This window comes from Mesocricetus auratus, unplaced genomic scaffold (genome assembly GCF_017639785.1).
Source record: "Mesocricetus auratus isolate SY011 unplaced genomic scaffold, BCM_Maur_2.0 Super-Scaffold_100011, whole genome shotgun sequence".
Lineage (NCBI taxonomy): Eukaryota > Metazoa > Chordata > Mammalia > Rodentia > Cricetidae > Mesocricetus > Mesocricetus auratus.
Genome location: NW_024429195.1, coordinates 44,870,416 through 44,890,299, shown reverse-complemented (window position 1 = coordinate 44,890,299; position 19,884 = coordinate 44,870,416). Strand labels below are relative to the sequence as shown.

The window sequence follows — 19,884 nt, the reverse complement described above, 5'->3', positions numbered from 1 at the left end:
AATAGACGCAGTCCAGTGCTCACCTAGCACACGTGAGGCCCCGGGTTGGCTCCCCAATATGGTAATTTTTTTCTAGAAGGGACAGGAATAGATGATGAAAGGAGGGATCAAAAGTTTCCTGTAGCTTTGCCGCTGCTTTTAGGATCCTCTAAGGATTGCCTCCAAGTCCTCATCCCTTCAGAGCTGGTTTATAAGATAATTGCTGTTCTGTGTGAAGGCTGACACTTGGGGTCTCTCCTTCAGTCTTCCAGAGGCCAGTGCCTAGTCAGTTCACTCAGAAGAGAACCACGTCTCTCTCCAGGCTGGTGGGCTTTGTTCATTGGGCACAGTGGTACTCTCTGGGGGTGGGTACCCCAGGCACACTGATGCTCTCTGGGGTGGGTACCCCAGGCACACTGATGCTCTCTGGGGTGGGCACCCCAGGCACACTGATGCTCTCTGGGGTGGGTACCCCAGGCACACTGATGCTCTCTGGGGGGTGGGCACCCCAGGCACACTGATGCTCTCTGAGGGTGGGTACCCCAGGCACACTGATGCTCTCTGAGGGTGGGTACCCCAGGCACACTGATCCTCTCTGGGGGGTGGGTACCCCAGGAACACTGATGCTCTCTGAGGGTGGGTACCCCAGACACACTGATGCTCTCTGAGGGTGGGTACCCCAAGCACACTGATACTCTCTGGGGGGTGGGTACCCCAGGCATACTGATGCTCTCTGGGAGGGTGGGTACCCCAAGCACACTGACATTCTCTGGGGGGCTGGGTACCCCAGGCACACTGATACTCTTGGGGGAGGGTAAACAGGAGGAGAGGACATGTCCCCATCCTGAAAAGACCAGCCAAACCTCTCCCCACAAGGTCGATGCATTGATGGTCCAGTTCTTTATTCAGAACCCTGAAGTACATGAGTGGCTCCATACTCAGCCCTTTTTGCTGGGATTGTGTGTGAGGTGATATGCAAGGTCTCCTGTTCCCGCAGGGACAGAGGTAAGGGCTCCTGACTCAGAAGCACAGATAACGGGACAGTGGGAACAGGAAATGGAAGGAAGGAGCAAGCGATGCCCCAACAGCAACAGGGCAACAGGGCATCGGGGTGGGGTGGGGTGGATGGGGCCTGCTTTCTTGGAGTCTGAGAAACTGTCCAGCTCGCCTGCTTTTCCCACCATACCCTACTCACAAGATCTTACCGGGTCTCTGGGTAAATGGGGTAAGAGCCAGGAAGTGAGGTGGCGGGAAAAGCCAAAGGGGCAAAGCAAGGCGTGTTGGGGGAGTGGGGCCCACAGGCCTTGCCGAGGTCTGAGGGTGGTTCTGGAGCGGCAACAGTTCTCCACCGTTGGGTCCCGCACACTCTCTCTGAGCTTGGCTCCGACTTGCCCTTTTGCCTCCGGGGGCCCCAAGGTGGGGGAGGAGGAGGAAGCAGAGCCAGTCAGGAAGATTCTGGAATCCTTGGAAGGCCGGGCAGCGCTGGTTTCAGAAATCAAACTCATCCCGGTCCCCAGTGTCCTCCCCGCCTGGAGAGCCCCACACGCGGCGGTAATTGCTCTCCAGGTCTTTCTGTCTCTGGCGCTCTTTATTGGCCTCTTCTGCTCCCTGCACCTGGGAGGAGGGGGGGCATTGAGCTGGAATCGCTGCCTGTAGCCGAGGGAAGCCCTGTGCTCTAGGATCTGGGGGTCCTGAGACTGTGGTGGCAGGCAGGGACTGGGGATAAGGCCTCTTGTAGTAACTTAGCTTCACCTCAGACAGCAGGATGACTGGCCACGGTGCCACCAGACCTTGATTTCGGCACCACAGAGGGGTGAGCTGGGGTTCAGGACTTGGGTAGGATGCCTCACTCACCAAGATATTGAAGAAGATCTCTTTAAGGTTTTTTGTGTCTTCATCAGTCAGCCAGCGAGTGTCCTCCTCGTTACCTTCAGCCCCGGGTCGCACAATTTTGATCTCAATCTTCCCTGGGAGAAGCAATGTGGGTGGTGAGGAGAGGAAGGCTGGGGGCTTAGAGGGTCCCCTGCCCTCCAGGTCCCAAGCCGGAGGCCCGTGACCCAGCCCTGCCACTCGTGTGGCAAGCCCTCCAGGGCCCACCTGCGGCCGCGAGCCCCTCCCTCTCCAGCACGTCTTTCACCAGCCCCTCGATCTGTTTCAGCTGTGGGTTTTCCCGGTTCATCTCCAGGACAGTCAGATCCTGATTGGGGCCTCCATGCCGGAGCTTGGTGACTCGGACCCGGACTCTGTGTTCAGGCTCCTCCTCTTAGAGGGGAAGACACAGGAGACACAAAGCAGAATGTGACTCCTGGGGGACGGCGGTGGGGGTAGCTTCTCTAAGCCATGGCTAGGTGGGATAGAAACTCTCAGTCCCATGAATGTGATCCAGGATTCAAAACCACGCCCTTCCCCAACAGCAGTCCCCCCTCCCATCCTGTAACTCTCCCATCTTCTATGTAGGAAAACAGTGGCTTTCGGAAAGCCAGATCAAGCCACCTGAACCAACAAAGGTGTTTTGTTTTATAGAGCAGGTTGGAAAGCCATGGCTTGCTTTCTCCCATGCTGAGATTTAATACTCAGTGTTTACCAAAAAAGGTGGAAGGTTTGAAACTGGAATATTCTATTTGGAACGCCTTCTCTCTCCACACGAGTAGGGCTCCAGCAAATAAACGTAAGGATGCAAGAAGGCATGGCTGGTGTGGCCAGGCTGGCGGCTCATGCCAATGGGCTCGCCCACTCACCCCCACAGCTGGGCCGTTCTGGGTACTGCCACACCCGACACTTGCTTGCCCATCTCCCACAAGCGTCGCTATGGAAACCCCAAACTGTCTCCTTTCCCTGACCCCCACCCACAGGGAGGGCAGAGAGCCCCTTCTTCATTCATGAATGGGTGCTTTTCAGCTTCTAGGCTCATGGTCATTTAGGGACTGCCTAAGGGCCAGGCAGAATGCTAGACAGTGGCATAAAGACCGAACCAGGGACCAAGGCAGACTTCCGCAAGGATGACTCTGAGGTGACCGTGCAGAGACGACAATGGAGGGAGACATTAGCTCCCAAAGGTGGAGCTCTCAGGGCTGTGCCTGCTCTCACCTGTAGGAGGCGGTGATGGGGTAGGCTTCTGAGGGACGGTCCTCTTTTTCTTATGCTTCTGCAGCAGGTCTGGACTCTGGTTTTCCTGCAGCCTCTTGATGAGTTTATCCAGAGTGGCTGTCAGGGCCAGTATTGCCTGTTCCCGTTCCGACTCCTTCCTCAGGCCATCTGGGTCCAGTTCCTTCTCTGTCTGGAAGGCACACAGAAGGTGGGGTTAATGTTCTGGGGGACATGCCCTGTAGGAGAGAAACTGCCTTTCTTTCGCTCCCTCTTATAGCTAAAGGATCAGTCACCCCACTGGGAGGCCCTGTCCTGCACGGCAGACACAGGCCTCTGTGGCACCCACAGGAGCGAGAGCGGCTCACCTCCTGGATGATGTTCTCCAGCTCCCGCTCCATGCCGGCCTTAACCTCCGAGCGGAGCCGCTCTCGGTCCGAGGGAAGCAGCATCCCTTCCAGCTCCTTCTCGAACTCTCCCAATAACTGCCGCTCATCCTCGTCTTCCTCCTCCTCCTCTTCCTCCTCCTCCTCATTGTCCTCTTCCTCCACAACAGCCTGGGGTTCATCCCCCTTTTCCTTCAGCTCCGCCTCCCTCCTAGAGGCCTCCGTGGTATCATCTCCAGGCTGCTGCTGGCCTGTGCTGGGCTTCCCCTGAGTCAGGGGTGGGGAGGAGATGGATAGTTTGGAGGTGGCAGAACATGGTAGTGGGGGCCCGCAGGAAGGGCAGCCAGCTCTACTGAGCCTAGTTTGTTCCAGATGAAGCTGGGAGGCAGGCCCGCCCCGCCCCTGAGCAGGGCCGTACCTTTTTGGCTCCACCTTTCAGTTCCTCTATCAGTCGAATCAAGTCGGCCGGGCTTCGGATGACTTTGACCTGCACATTGTTCTGAAGATCTGAGATGGGAAAGAGAGTAGGCATGGGTCTTTTGCGTTATAAGTCTTCTCTTTATGCCTGAGGAGAGGCACCATGGGCAAGGGCCACAGTCTCTACCTCAGGGACTAGCTGGCTGGCAGCTGAGAGACGGCAAACAAACAGGGATGCCAAATCACTAAGAACCCTCCTCCATGAACACCTGAATCTTTTTATTTTCCTCAGGCTGGCCTCGATCTCGCAGAGACCCGCCTACTTCTGTCTCCTGAGTGCTGGGACTAAAGGCGTGCGCCGCCACCCCCCCGCGGGACCCTGCTTTCTGCAGGTATTTGGCATGTGCTCGGTTCTGGGCATTCCATTTACCCTCCCAACTCTCTAGGGTGTGGCTCTGCCCACATTTTATAGGTGGGCAAACCATAAAATTACATGACATCGACTGGGAGTGCAAAGTTATTAAGCATGGAGCCCCAGTGCCCTTTGACCTCCTTAAGTGGTCCTGCTGCTCCGGAAGTGACTAAAGCATCAAAGTGAGCGGTGAGCCGGGGTGGGGGAGGGGCAGGAGGATGGCTAAGTGGTAGAGCATCAGTGTGCAAGAGTCTGGGTTCAGTTCTTGGCCCCATGAGAAATGGGGAAGGATGTTGACATCTGAGTGCTTGGCTCTACTCTACCCCCCACCTAAGGACTAGAGGAGACAGAGTTCACTGACCATCAGGAGGGTTGGGAGGTGGATCTGCTGTAGCCTCAGGGTTCCGGTCCTGCTCCTGCTGAGGGGGGAAAGGGCAGACTCAGGCATGAAGGCTCTATACCCTTTCATCCCTGACCAAGGAGGCCGGCTTGTAGATTTGGTTTGGGGACCCTACCCATCCCAAAGCCCGAGCCCAGACTCTTTGGAGAGGCAGTCCTCACCTCGGCCTGCGCCTCCTCTCCTCCTGCAGCCTGTTCCTCTGGCTCATGCAGCATCTTCCAGAACTCCGATTCCTTGTGTTCCTTGGCTGGGCTGACGTCTGGGTAGGGATCGCAGAGGGAATGTGAAAATGGGGAGAAGGGAGCAAAGCAGGAGGAGGTGTACTGCCTCTGTGTTAGCGGTGGCTTGGAGCCCCCACAGCTGCCAGCATGAGACAAAGGTCAGGGAAGCAAGGCAGTTGTGGCCAGTTCCGTGGAATGGCCAAAAGCTCACTTACCTTCTTTCTCTGGGGGTACTGCAGCAGACTTGGTCTCCCCCCACACTTGGTGGTCTGTGTCTTGGACTTCCTCTGTGATTTTCTCCTCCTGCTGCTTTGACTCTACCAGAAAAACAGTGAGTGTGCAGACAGGATAGGGACCCATCCAACACTGCGCCCGCCTGCCGCATCCCTGGTTTTCTTCCTGTCTCACTCACCAGCTTGCCTCTGGAGGTAGGCCATGTACTCGTCGGGCTGCAGGGCAGGGTGACAAAGAATGGCCTGTGGAGCAGCGCTGGCTGGGGGCCGGAGGAGAGGGTGGGGGCAGAGCCGAGACGTCCGGATGGTCAGCACGTAGGAGCAGGACAAGGGCTCATCTACTCGATCAATGTAGTCCCCAGATATACCTGCGCCCTCATCACAAAGGAACTGTGGCAGGGCGGGAAGGGAGAGTCAGTCATAAAAACTGCCAAGCTACCTTTGGTTCTCAGAGCAGCTGTCTTCTGTGAAGCAGTTCTTATGCCAGACACTGGGCACCTGGGCACATGTCATCTTACACAGATTCAATTATCTGGTTGTCACAAAGACCAAGCAAGAAAGGCATTAACACAAGCCGGGCGTTGGTGGCGCATGCCTTTAATCCCAGCACTCGGGAGGCAGAGGCAGGCGGATCTCTGTGAGTTCCAGGCCAGCGTGGTCTACAGATCGAGTTCCAGGACAGCCTCCAAAACAATACAGAGAAACCCTGTCTCGAAAAACCAAACCAAACAAACAACAACAACAAATGACAAGCTGGTAAGAGATAAAAATGGAAGGTTAATTAGGCAACTTAGCTGTAGGCAGTCAATAAATGTTTGTGTCATTTCCTTACTTTGTACAAACATGGTGTGTAGGGCTGGTGAGTTGTAGGTGCTGGTGAGTTGTAGGTGCTGGTGAGTTGTAGGTGCTGGTGAGTTGTAGGGCTGGTGAGTTGTAGGTGCTGGTGAGTTGTAGGTGCTGGTGAGTTGTAGGGCTGGTGAGTTGTAGGGCTGGTGAGTTGTAGGTGCTGGTGAGTTGTAGGTGCTGGTGAGTTGTAGGGCTGGTGAGTTGTAGGTGCTGGTGAGTTGTAGGTGCTGGTGAGTTGTAGGGCTGGTGAGTTGTAGGGCTGGTGAGTTGTAGGTGCTGGTGAGTTGTAGGTGCTGGTGAGTTGTAGGTGCTGGTGAGTTGTAGGTGCTGGTGAGTTGTAGGTGCTGGTGAGTTGTAGGTGCTGGTGAGTTGTAGGTGCTGGTGAGTTGGCTTGGAGGGTGATGGAGCTTGCAATCAAGCCTAACAGTTTGAGTTTGATCCCCAGTGTCTCACACAGTGGAAGGAGAGAATCAGCTCCTACAAATTGTTCTCTGACACCCATATATGTGCTGTGACATGCACTCTCACAATAACAGTGAATTAAAAAAAAGTGGCACTCCACTCGGCAGCACACATACTAAGACTGCAAGGATACAGAGATTAGCATGGCCCCTGAACAAAAATGACAAGAAGTGTCCCTCATTAAAAAAAAAGTGTTTAAACATGGTAGAGCAAATCTATAATCCCACAGCTCTGGAGGCTAATGGAGGACAATTGTTATGAACTTAAGGCCAGCCTGAGCTATATAGCAAGTTCAAGGCCAGCCTGGGCTACAGTTTGAAAAACTAATTAACTAAGTGAGCTCAGAGACAGGAGCTATGTGAGCTGGCTGCCGTAATCATAGCACTAGGGAGGCTGAGGCAGGAGAATCTGGAGTTCAAGGCTAGCATGGGCTACCTAGCAAGTTCAAGGCCAGTCTGGGCTACAGTGCAAGATCTTGTCACAAAAAGGAAAAAGGAAAGAAAAAGAGCACTTACACTCTAATAATAAAAAGACAAATAACCCAATTTAAAAATGTTAAAAGAATTAAACAGCCATTGATTGCTTCAGGGAAGAGAAATTATCAATAAACAGATGAAAACACACTATCAAGGAAGAGCCAATCAAACATTCCACCATCACCACAAGGGCTTTGGTGAGGAAGGTAACACCAAGCCTTGGCCTCACAAACCACTGGTGGGACTGGAAAATTGAGCCACTAAGCTTGGGAAATGGTTAAAGCTCAGCAGGTTGGACAGAGATGCGTGTGGTTCCTGGGAGGGTACTGGCTGACCTGCACAAGGTCAACATTCAATCCGGAGCATGGAGACAAAGGAAGTCCCCACAGTGCACTTAACAACACTGTCAGGATAATTAAAAAAAAAAGATGAACAATATCCTGCTCAAAGAACACATTTAAAACATAAAAACAGTAGGAGGCTGGGGGTGTGTGAAAGATGAAAAAAATAAAGTAATAGTGACTCAAGAAAGCCACAGTACTGTATCAGTATCACACAGATAAAATGCTACAGAATGTCACTGTAACACAAAAGCCTTTAGGGATGAAATTCATTTTAGCCATCATACATTCTCTATCTTGCCATTGCCTGTCTAAACAAATTTTTATCTGTTGCTTAATGAAATATCACTAGCAACTAGAAAAGTACATGGCATAGAGGACTTCATAAATGTTAGTGAACTAGATGAATATGAGTCCATAGATAAGAAATTAATTAACAATAATCAAGGGGCTGGAAAGATGGCTCAGGGGCTTAAGAGCACGAGTTGTTCTTCTAGAGGTCCTGAGTTCAGTTCCCAGCAACCTCATGGTGGTTCACAACCATCTGCAATGAGATCTGGTGCCCTCTTCTGGAGTAAAGGAAGACACACAGACAGAACACTGCATAATAAAGAAATACATCTTTAAAAATTTAAATTGATACAGCAGGAGACAAATCAGCACAGATAACACAATTGGAAATCGTGATCTTAGATAGTAGGCAACCTGACCACATGTTCTCTGCATGCATGTCCAGACACTGATGTACAATGCGCCATAGAACCAGACTCAACAAACTTAACAGGGCTGAAAATTAAATGGGGCACTTTTCTGACTGAAACAAGTAAACAAGAAATCGATAAAAGATAAACCTTGCTTGTAATCCCAGCACGTAGCAAGTGAAGGCAAGAGAATCAGGAGATCAAGGATAGTTTGGGCTATAGCAGACAGTGTCTTAAAAAGCTCTGCACATCCCCCAAAACAGACATATAGCAAACCTAGATACTAGAAAAAGAAGAAACTTAAGGCAGAACTGGGCAGAACTTGGTGGTATGATTTTGTCTACCACGCACAAGCCCTGGTTTGGTTCCTAGTACAAGAAAGGAAGGAAGGCTGGGGGTGGGGTGGGGGGGCAGTGGGAAGAAAGGTGGAGTCTCTTTAGAAGACATTAAAAAATGGTGGTGTAGCAGGCAGTGATGGTGCACATCTTCAATCCTGGCACTTGGAGAAGCAGAGGCAGGAGGACCTTTGTTAGTTTGAGGCTAGCCTGCTCTACAGAATAAGTCCAGGACAACCAGGGCTATACAGTGAGACCCTGTTTCAAAAATAAGTAAAGAATAAAAAAATTAAAATATGGGCTGGAGAGATGGCTCAAAGATTAAAAAAATGAAACTATGTCACATCATACTTAAATAGCTATAGGAAACACACAGTATAAAACTATCTTTTGTTGCAACAAAGGTTGGGGGTGACCGATTTCATTCAGCGCAATATTGGTGGTGAGACAATGGGCATATGTGCTCTGGGGTATTTACTACACAGCTGCAAAGGCGTGGGGACGATGGATGCACTTGGAAAGAGCTGCAGGGAATAGGGTTGGGTGTGGGCTCGCACACCTGCAAATCCAACACTCAGGACAAGCGAGCGGCAGGAGGGTCTAGAGTTCAAAGCCAGCCTGTCTCAAAAACAAGCCAGCAAACAAACAAATATCCTAAACAAAGCAAAACAAAGGAATAGGGATTTCCTTACTGTATCTTGTGAGCAGACAAAGGAAAAAAAGAAAAGAAGATTCTTACAATTAAAAAGGAAGAGGGAGATGGAAAGGGATTTCCCATGGGCAGGAGCAGAATGAGGTCTGAGCAGGTGAGGGCGGGGGTAGGGGGATGGGGGTGGGAGGGTGGCTCAGCAGGTGAACAGTGCTGCCCAGGTAAGAATTACGGAGAAGCCAACGTGACCCAGGAGGGATGGAGCTCAATTACAGAAGCCAACGTGGTGGCACCTGACCTACCAGAGGTTCAAGGCTATCTTCTACATAGTGAGTTTGGGGAGGGCTAGAGCAACACAAGACCTTGTCTCAAAATCCAAACTAGAAAAAAAGCTAATATAAGTATACAATGAACAACTGTACATTAATAATTCAGAAAAATCTGATGAAATGGAAAAATATCAAGAAAAACATAACAGCAAAACTAGTCTAAGTTGAAGTAGAAAATTTAAATATTCCTAGAACTAGTAAAGAAAAGGAATCAGGCCAGGTGGTGGTGGTGCTCGCTTTTAATCCCAGCACTTGGGAGGCAGAGGCAGGCGGATCTCTGTGAGTTCGAGGTCAGCCTGGACTACAAAGTGAGTTCGGACAGCCTCCAAAGCCACAGAGAAACCCTGTCTCGAAAAACCAAAAAAACAAAAAAAAAACAAAAACAAAAAAAACATTCAAAGAATAAAAAATTCTAATCATACACTGTCTTGAGAGTATAGAAAAAGTGAGACTATTTTTGAGTTTGTTAAAAATATTTTCATTTGTTTACTGTATATGCGTGTGCTGGATGCTGTATGTATGTGGGGGGTGGAGGTCAGAGGACAGACTGTGGGAGTTGATTTTCTCTACCATGTGGGTCTCAGGGACTGAACCCAGGCAACAAGAACTTTTACCTACTGAACCATCTCACAGACCTGATTTTTTTTTTATTTTCTGAGGTTAGCATGATTTTATCAACAGAATGGTAGAGACACCTGAAAAGTTACAAGGCAGTAACTAGGAAGGACTATTGAATTGCTCATGAGTAAGCACGAAAATCCTGATGAGATGATTTAATGGGTAAATAAAGCGTTTGCCATACAAGGGTGAGTGAGCGCCCCAATTGGAATCTCCAAGACCCATGTAAAGCTCCTACAGCAAGATGGGAAGTGAAGAGGATCCGTGGAAGATTATCAGCCTGCTAGCCCCACATGCAAGTCATCAAAGGCCGCCTATTGTGGAGTGTTACATTAACTAAGCAAAGATGGGTTACATTTGTTTCTGCTGCCTTTGGTAACAATGTAAAGATGTGTTACATTTGTTTCTCCAGCACTTATTTAATTAAGTAAAGATGTGTTACACTTGTTTCTGCTGTCTTTGTTAACAATGTAAAGATGTGTTACATTTGTTTCTGCTGCCTTTGTTTAATTATATAAAGATGTATTACATTTGTTTCTCCTTGCCTGACTAAGGCACCTGATTGGCCTACTAAAAAGCTGAATATCCAATGGCTAGGTAGGAGAGGGATAGGCAGGGCAGGCAGGCAGAAGGAATAAATAGGAGAAAGACACTAGGCTGGGGAGGAGGAGACCAAGGGAGAAAAGAGGGACACACCAGGGGCCAGAAGTCAAGCAGCGCCAGCCAGCCAAACAAGAGAAGCAGGAAAGACATACAGAAATAGGTTTAAAAGCACTGAGGCAAAACTGAGATGAAGAGAAACAGGATAATTTCAGTTATAAGAGGTAGCAAGGTGCCGGGCGGTGGTGGTGCATGCCTTTAATCCCAGCACTCGGGAGGCAGAGGAGACAGAGGCAGGCAGATCTCTGTGAATTTGAGGCCGGGCTGGACCGACAGCCTCCAAAACAATACAGAGAAACCCTGTCTCGTAAAAACCAAAAAATAAAAAATTTTTAAAAAGAGGTAGCAAGAAATAAGAGTTAAAAAGGCTTAGAGCTGGGCACTATATAGTGAAATTCAATTTCAAAACAGAACACAAAATAATAAAATTGCAGGTCAAGACTTAGATTAGTTCTAAAAAAACATTCAAAGAGCCGGGCGTTGGTGGCGCACGCTTTTAATCCCAGTATTCGGGAGGCAGAGGCAGGTGGATCTCTGTAAATTCAAGGCCAGCCTGGTCTACAGAGGGATTTCCAGGACAGCCTCCAAAACAATACAGAGAAACCCTGTCTCGAACAAACCAAAAAACCAAAAGGAAAGGAGAAAGAAAGAAAGAAAGAAAGAAAGAAAGAAAGAAAGAAAGAAAGAAAAGGCCTAGAATTCAAAACTAATAAGAAGTCTCCATGTCATGACTGGGGAGCTGGTTGGTGACTCAAAAGAAAGCCTGTTACCATATCCTATTTCAAACAAGGTAAATGATGAAGACCAAGACCTGAATTTGTCCTTTGACCTCCACACATATAGCATGGCAAGTGCACACCAGCATTCAGAACAACAAACTGCATCCATCATCACTGCATTTGGGAGACTGAGGCTGAAGGATCTAGTTCAAAGCCAGTCTCAGCTATACATTGAGACTCTGGAATGTGGGGACATACATGACCAAGTTGACTGTCTCCAACACTGAACAATGACGTCTCATTATGATGTTGCCCAGTCTGGCCTTGAACTCCTAAGCTCCAGCGATCCTCCTGCCTCAATGTTCCAAATAGTGAAACTAAAAGTGCACAGTTACCATGCCTAGCACTGATGAGAATACCCAAGTAAGTAACTAGAGAAACCACACTTTCAAACACATACATCCCTTTTAAAAAAACTGTGTGATGGGGGCTGGAGAGATGGCTCAGCAGTTAAGAGCACTGCTTGTTCTTCCAAAGGTCCTGAATTCAATTCCCAGAAACCACATGGTGGCTCAGAACCATCTGTAGTGAGATCTGGTGCCCTCTTCTGGTCTGCAGTTATACATACAGGCAGAACACTATACACATAATAAATAAATCTTTTTTTAAAAAGTGTGTTAGTACACACTTATAATTCCAGCACTTGAGAGGTAGGAGGAAGATTGGGAGTTCAAGGTCATCTCTAGCTTCACAACAAGTTCAAGACCAACCTGAGCTACCCGAAACCCTATGCTAAAAACAAATTAAAAAACAAAAAAACAGGACTGGAGAGATAGCTCAGAGAAGCACTGGCTTCTCTTCCAGAGGTCCTGAGTTTCAATTCCCAGCAACCACATGGTGGCTCACAACTATCTATAACGAGACCTGGTGCCCTCTTCTGCTGTGCACACAGAACACTGTATATATAATAAATAAATAAAATCTTAAAAACCAAGTCCAGAGAACAGGCAGCTACTTCATGGGCCATCCAGGACATCCTGGCTACAATCAGCCTGAGTCCCAGGCATCCACTATATGTCTTGCAGCTCACACTGCAGTGAAGATACGTCACCCTGAAGTGAATGTGTGTCTGTCCACTTAACCTTCAGCGAGGCCTCAGTGTGCAAGCCTGGAACTGGGTCACATAAGGAACTGCTGGGCTAGCCTGCAAACTCACCAAGATGGCAAACACAGAGGGAAAGAGAGAGCGGACAGGCAGCAGCTACAAATTCTCCAGGCTTTTAGAACACACAGTTGCTTTTGGCCACATATATGGGAACCCACAAGAAGGGTTATGTAGTACTGTCCAGCAAGGAACACCCCATAAAGGTTACCATAGCAAACCGAGAGTGCCACTCGGCATTCTGTTAGTGTTGTAAACAAACAAGTTACAGGCAAGTTTCTTGCCAGGAGTATGAACCTGAAAATTGAGCATGTGAAACATGAACTGGTGAAGGAAGATTAAAAAAAAAAGAGGCCAAAGAGTAAGAAACCTGGCTTCAACAGCAGCAGGCCAAACCCAAAGCAGCTCCTATGGACTGACAGGAAGTGACCAGTTCCTTGTCATTGTGGCTTACTGTGGGGAACAAACAACCTATATCATAAACAGAAGGAAGCAAAAGACCATGACTAACCCTAAATAAATACCAAAAAGAGTTTCAAGGAGAAAAACCATTCTTTCACACAGCAAATAACAACAGCAGTCTTACCACATCTTTGATCCCAGCACTGGGAGGCTCAGGCTACACAGTGAGATCCTGTCTCAAAGACACAAAACAAACAACAGCCACCTCTGAAACCAAACCAAAAACAACAAAAGTAAGACACATGGGTTTAGACAGACACTAAGAATGTAGTTCTGAATCAAGGTAGAGACTGTACTGAAAATGTACAAAGTACACATTAAAATTGGAGGGTCTGAGGGTGATGGTGCACACCTTTAGTCCCAGCACTTGGGAGGCAGAGGCAGGGGCAAGTGGATCTCTGTGAGTTCAAGACCAGCCTCGTCTACAAGATCCAGTTCCAGGACAGGCTCCAAAGCTACACAGAAAAACCCTGATTCAAAAAAACCAAAGACAACCAACCAACCAACTAACCAAATAAATAAATAAATAATTGGAGGGATGCAACCAAATAGTATTCTGAGCAAAATAGATAGCTTTAAATACGAAATTAGGAAAGAGCCTGGAAATTAGTGAGGTGGACATTCTGCTCAGGAACTTAAAAGGATGGACCAGAAGTCAAAGGCATGGATTCAATCCTCAGGACCAGGAGGGGGAAAAAGTTTCAAGAAAAGCTACAAAGTCAGCAGGATGGTCACTGACATACAAGTAGACAAGTCACTGGGAAACAAGGCAAAGACAATGATAGTTAAAGTGTAAAGGAGCTGGGTGGTGGTGCACGTCTTTTACCCCAGCACTCGGGAGGCAGAGACAGAGGCAGACTACAGATCTCTGTGAGTTCGAGGCCAGTCTGGTCTACAGAGTGAATTACAGGACAGTCAGGACTACACAGAAAAAGCCTGTCTGGAAAAAAGCAAAAACAACAAAGTATTAAAGGGATGAGACTGTTGTTTGCCTGTTCTGAGACAGTGTCTCACAATGTAGCCCTGGCTATCTTGGAACTCCTTATGCAAACTAGTGATCCTCCTGCCTCTGCCTCCTAAGTGTTGTGATGACAAGAAACTCTTAAGGACAAGGAATTGTAAGGAGAAATGTAAAACAAAACCATTCTGAGAAAGAATTCTTTATCTGATGCATAGCCAATGCATAGCCAAATTCCAAAAGTTTAAAAAGATAGCAGGCTGGCATTTTTACACACTGAGGAGAGCAGTGTTCCTAAGTAGGGTAATTTGGCAGCACATATCCAAATCACACAAGTCTACTTCCAGGAATATAATCTGCATATACTCTATAGGTACAAGAAGACTGTTCACTGCAGCAATTCTATATAAATAAAAGCTTTAAGACAACTACATATCCATCCGTAGGGAACTATTTAGATAAGAGATGGTGCAGGTGTGTAACAGAAAAACAGCATCTGTATAAGAGAATGGAGGGATTTTTAGATTCATGTTGAAACAGTTGCAGATATATGCCTATAAGCACATCTTAAAAGTCTCTGTGGGTTAGCAGGATGGCTCAGTGGGTGACAGTGTTTGTTGTGCAAGCCTGATGACTTGAATTTGATTCTGGGAACCCATGGTGGAAAGAATGAACAGTTATCTAGGAAATGCAAACTGAAACCACAGCTAGATAGCACCTCACTCCAGATGGAATGGTTTTTTTGCTTTGTTTTGTTTCAAGACAGGGTTTCTCAGTATAGCTTTTGACTGTCCTGGAACTCACTCTGTAGACTAGGCTGCCTTTGAACTCAGAGATCCACCTGCCTCTGCAGAAAGAAAGGAAATATTTGAACGGGTTGTCATTTATTCATTGTATTCATTGCGTAAATAGTTGGGTATCGACTGGTATTAGGCCCCACCCCAGGAACTAGGATATAGCAAGAAACAGGTCAGACATCACCTTCCCTTCTTGGGGCTCTTTTTAGTATAGCTATATGGAGGCAGACATTACGTAAGAACATCTCAGGCAATGGTACATACTCTTGTTTGTTTTTACGACAGTCTCTCATTCTGTAACCCAGAATGGCCTACAACTCCCTATGGAGTCCAGGCTGGCCCCAGACTCGCAGTCCCCTGCCTCAGTAGGGCTGAGCCATCCCAAGGCCAGTTTATGACACTGACTTTGAGGAATATAAAACACTGGGCTGGCTGGTTTTGTCTCAACTTGACACAAGTAGAGTCATCAGAAAGGAAGGAACCTCAGCTGAGAAAATAAATGCCTTCTTGAGATCCAGTTGTAAGGCATTTTCTCAATTAGTAATTGAAGAGGGAGAACCCAGGTCATTGGGTGGTGCCATCCCTGGGCTGGAGGTACTGTGTTCTATTAAGAAAGCAGGCTAAACTGGGCGTTGGTGGTGCACGCCTTTAATCCCAGCACTCAGGAGGCAGAGACAGGTGGATCTCTGTGAGTTCAAGACCAGCCTGGTCTACAGAGAGAGTTCCAGGACAGCCTCCAAAGCCACAGAGAAACCCTGTCTTGAACCCCTCACCCCAAAAATAAATAAATTAAAAACAATGAAAATTAAGCCAGGCAGTGGTGACACACTCTTTAATAATCTCAAGAGGCAGAGGCAGGAGGATCTCTGTGAGTTTAAGACCAGCCTGGTCTACAGATCAAGTTCTAGGACAGACAGGACTACACAGAGGAGCCCTGTCTTTTTTTTTTTTTTCTCCCTGAGAAAGGGTTTCTCTGCAGTTTTTTTTTGTTTTTCGAGACAGGGTTTCGCTGTGGCTTTTGGAGACTCACAGTGATCCGCCTGCCTCTGCCTCCTGAGTGCTGGGATTAAAGGCGTGCGCCACCAACGCCTGGCTCTCTGTAGTTTTGGATGCTGTTCTGGAACTCACTCTGTAGACCAGGCTGGCTTCAAACTCACAGAGATTCACCTGGCTCTTCCTCCTGAGTGCTGAGATTAAAGACGTGCCCCACCACTGCCCAGCAAAAAGCCCTGTCTTGAAAAAAGAAAATTAAAGGACAAAGTAAATCCAGAATTTGACTATTTCCTGTCAGTTCCTGGCACCACTCGGTCACTGCTGAAACATGTGGGTTTTCTTTGTGAGGCAGAAGCACTGAGTGGTTTCCAGAACCAGACAGAAAGTGCTGGCACATTGGAACCAGCTCACAGCTCACATGGGCCACCTGGCAAAGTTCTGGCATCGCTGCAAGATGGTCCACGTCATACTGACAGCTTGATTCGGGCATGGAAGGAAGAGTCATACAATGAATAGCTGCTAACATTGAATTATTCTTCCCACTCTTGGGATTGGGTGTTCAATACTATGCACAGTTGATTGTGCGAATCTATTTTACATGAAGCTGGTGCTGGTAGGTGTCACGTGGTTCTCTCCAGGTGTAGACTGAGAGCTCTTTCTGAATGCTTGTCTGCCCCTGTCTGCCTCCACTCAGCTATAAGCCAGGTGGTAGGGACCAGTGGTTAGGAAGCTGTCGGCCGAGATGAAGGTGAGAATCACAGAGTCTCAAACACGGGACAAAACAAGGTTTTCTTTTGTTAGTTTTTTAGTACAGTGTTCTGCCACGAAGTTCATGATAGCCTTGAGCTCACAATGCTCCCCCTCAGCCTCCAACTTACTTAGACTACAGGTGTGTGCTACCATATCCAACCAAAGAGAGGTTTTTGTGTTTTGAAGCTGTCCTGGAACTCACTCTGTAGACTAGGCTTGGCCTCAAGCTCACAGACATCCGCCTGCTCTGTCTCCGAGAGTGCTGGGATTACAGGCTTGCATGCGCTACCATGCCCCGCCCTGAAGAGTTTTAATAGATCCCTAGGATAACGGGGCTTTGGGAGAACTGACCCTCTCTCCTTCACACTCGCTCCTTAGAACGGTTCTCAACCTCCCTAACACTGCAACCCTTTAGCGCAATTCCTTTTGTTGTGGTGATCCCCAACCATAACATGTTCCTTGCTACTTCATAGCTATGACTGTGCCACTGTTATGAATTATAATGTAAAGATCTGATGTGCAATGTCAGGATTGTGGAAGGGCTGTTTGTCTAACGGAGTCACGAGCCCCACAGGTTGAGAGCCCTGCCTTACTGGCTTCTTCCACACTCATTGTGTTGACATCTGTCTTTCCCTATGCCAGGCCTCCCACCCACGCAGGAGCTCCGCCAGAAGAGTTAAGACCAATGCCTCAGTGCTACATCCAGAGCATGAGGGGTCAGAGACACCAACAGTAATAACAGCTCAGATGAGTGTGAGGAGAAACGCTGGAAAGACTAAACACAGCTGGAAGTGCTCAGGGTAGCACACGGGAAGCACAGAATTAAGTCCGGACAATGGCGTCTAGCGGCCAACTAGATGTGCCCTCCTCCCAGGGAAGGTGGGCTGATACTCGGGGACCGCGCTCCTTACCCGAACTTCGGCTTCTCGGGGCCTCCCATTGAGATCACACTTGGACCCGTTGCCGTAGGTCTGGCTGTGGTAGCGTTTCAGTCGATGCTGCTTGGAGGCCTGGAGAAAAAACATCAGGAGGGGTGGAGAGGGTATAACAGAAAGAAGCAAGGTAGAAGAATGACCCCAGCTTCCCGCAGGGACCCCGACATCACAGGAGTCTCGATCCCAGGGGACTCGGTCTTGATGGGCACCAAACCCCACGATTCGCACCAGCTAAATGTGCCCCTCCCCTGTTGCCTGAGCTGTCGACCCGCAGCTCGGCCTGTCCCCACTCTGACCACACTCTTCCGTCACCTTGGCTGTTTCGTCATCCCAGTTGAAGGCTGACTGATAGTAGCCGAGATAGAGGACGTCACCTTTGATCTCTGAGTCTGTAAGAGAAGCCACGGGAAAGCACATTATTCTCATTATGAGGTCTAGAAGGGAGGAGACTGGGAGGGAAGGGAGGTCCCCTTCCACACATGACGGTGAAGGCTTGGGAAAAAAAATCTAAGAACAAATCACCTTCCATATGGTACTGCTGGATATGGCGTCCATAACAGAATTCATACGTCCACCAGTCCTTGGTCTGACAATTGAAAAATGAACCATCAAGGGGCATGAAAATCCCTCCTTTTGAAAACACAGTCTCCTGGCTCCAGAATATATACACTTCCATTTAGTTCCCATCTCTGTCTGTTTCCTCGTTTGTTGTCCAGACTCTGCGAGAAGGGACAGCTGTTTCTTTCATGGTTGGAGACGCACATCTAAAATATGCCTACTTTCCACATGTGTCCCTTCTTTCTTTTCTTGCTTTCTTTCCTTTTTTGTCAGGGGACGGGTGAGACAGGGCCATGCCATGTGCTCCAGCCTGGGATCATAGACTCTCTGCCCACCGTAAAGATAGGAAATCGTGTTATCCTTGAAGCTCTCAGACCAAGACTCCCAGAGGTTCAAGCATTAAATGAACTTCCCCAAAATACAATGGGATCCTGAGTTACGACCAACAGGGGCAGACGGTGACTTTCTGGGTAGGCGCCTGCTTCTCTCGTCTATCAGTAACCCTTCCCCACATTCGGCAAAGGTGATCTGTGGATGCAACAGTCTTTGAGCTCCACCCATTGTCTGTAACTATATCTAGCACACCAGGGGCCCCGGAACTCGCACAGGCCCCCCCGAAGACCCACTCCTTCCCTAGCACTCCAGTTGTCATGACTACATCCCACCCACCGCCCGGTCCTTTCACCTTCAGCAGACAGGGAGCATCTCTCATAGGGCTCAACAACTCAGGAATCCCAGGCCCTTGGTAGGCGGGTGCCTCTTCCTCCCTTTCCCGCTGGAAGTGAATGGCTCCAGCTGGCAGGCGGCACTCATAGCGCTGTTTATACTTCGAAGACACCACCACCACGTCTGAAGCTTGGCTCTGGGAAAGAAGGGTCGGGAAGGGGGCCAGGGAGGTAGAGGCTGGGATCAAGAACAGCGAGATCCCTCTTCAGACCCTGGGGAAGTAAGTGCCCAGTCGAAGAGAAGAAGCCACAGGTCCTCCAGCTTGCACTCGGGCGGGCGGGCGGGCGGAGGAAAAGGGCGCTCTCACTCCCCCACCCGGCGGAGTCTGGGAGCTTTCACCGTGACCCCGGGACCCGAGGTGCACAGCGGGAAGCCCCACCCCTGCCGGTGCCGGGTCCCCCGGGAATGGGTCCGCCTGCGATTGCCAGCGGCGCCGTGTGAGCACCAGCTACCCTTCTCCACCCCCCCTGGTCTCCGGTGCCCGGCTCGCACCTGCCCTTCCTCCTTTATCGTGTGCGAGCCCCTTCCCCTAGCATAGGACCCTCGCCCCTACAGCCCTCACCTGCCCTCCCATGACAGGCAACGGCAGGATCTGGATGCCATAACGCATCTCGCTCAGCTCCTCTAGATTCAGGCTCCCGACGGCCCCCGTCAGCCGCGCAGGTAGCAGGAGCCCGAGCGATAGCAACCCCAACACACTGGACAGCAGCGCTTCCGCCGCCATCTTCCGCTCCGTCTTAGCCGGGGACGTTCCTTCCGCCCCGAACCTGGCAGCGGCTTCACCCTCCTATTAGTGCTCCGAGATCTCATTGGCTGCCCGTTCCATCTCTCTTACGTACCCTGTCCTCATTTGTAAACGTGGCGTCAAAATCTCTGTTGGGGGGTGGGGGTGGGAGTGAGGAGAAATCAATCGCTGTTCATGATTGGTCAGAGATAACAACCAATCATCAATGAGATTGAACCCCGCCCCCTCGCTCTTTATTCCAGAGAGGCGTGGTCTATGGCTGTGTTCTTTTTGCGTGTCTCTGCCCTCGCCCAGCATTGCGCTTCTGATCACTTTGTCATGTATTTCTTGCAATGTATGGCGCTCCCACCAGGCAGAGTATTGAGGCGGATGGTGGGGTGGGGGGTATCTTTGGAAGTAACGTAATGCTTTTTGCAAAACAATTACTATACAGAAGCATGTCGTACAGAAGCATAGTATATATACACACATACTACATTAGGGCAACCAAATAATCTGTGTCAAAACCGGAATTTATCTTTCAGTGCAAT

At 49.1% G+C, this 19,884-nt stretch overlaps 1 protein-coding gene across 4 annotated transcripts; it reads right to left on the bottom strand.

Moving 5' to 3' along the window:
• Positions 1 to 864: 864 nt before the first annotated feature.
• Os9 (OS9 endoplasmic reticulum lectin) lies at positions 865 to 19,379 on the bottom strand. 4 transcript variants are annotated; one of them, XM_005079767.4, is made up of 15 exons: positions 19,172 to 19,377; positions 18,569 to 18,745; positions 17,848 to 17,911; positions 17,638 to 17,714; positions 17,302 to 17,400; positions 5,312 to 5,522; positions 5,115 to 5,216; positions 4,840 to 4,937; positions 4,640 to 4,694; positions 3,868 to 3,956; positions 3,432 to 3,716; positions 3,067 to 3,256; positions 2,077 to 2,241; positions 1,834 to 1,946; positions 865 to 1,593 (listed from the first exon to the last, which is right to left on the bottom strand). In XM_005079767.4, the coding sequence occupies exons 1-15, from the start codon at positions 19,331 to 19,333 to the stop codon at positions 1,468 to 1,470; spliced, it is 2,013 nt and encodes a 670-aa protein (XP_005079824.1). In that variant the 5' UTR covers positions 19,334 to 19,377; the 3' UTR covers positions 865 to 1,467. The 4 variants fall into 4 exon arrangements, with proteins under 4 accessions (XP_005079824.1, XP_012975785.1, XP_005079826.1 ...); XM_013120331.3 differs by having other exon boundaries at positions 4,640 to 4,697; positions 19,172 to 19,376; XM_005079769.4 differs by lacking the exon at positions 2,077 to 2,241 and having other exon boundaries at positions 19,172 to 19,379.
• Positions 19,380 to 19,884: the final 505 nt, after the last annotated feature.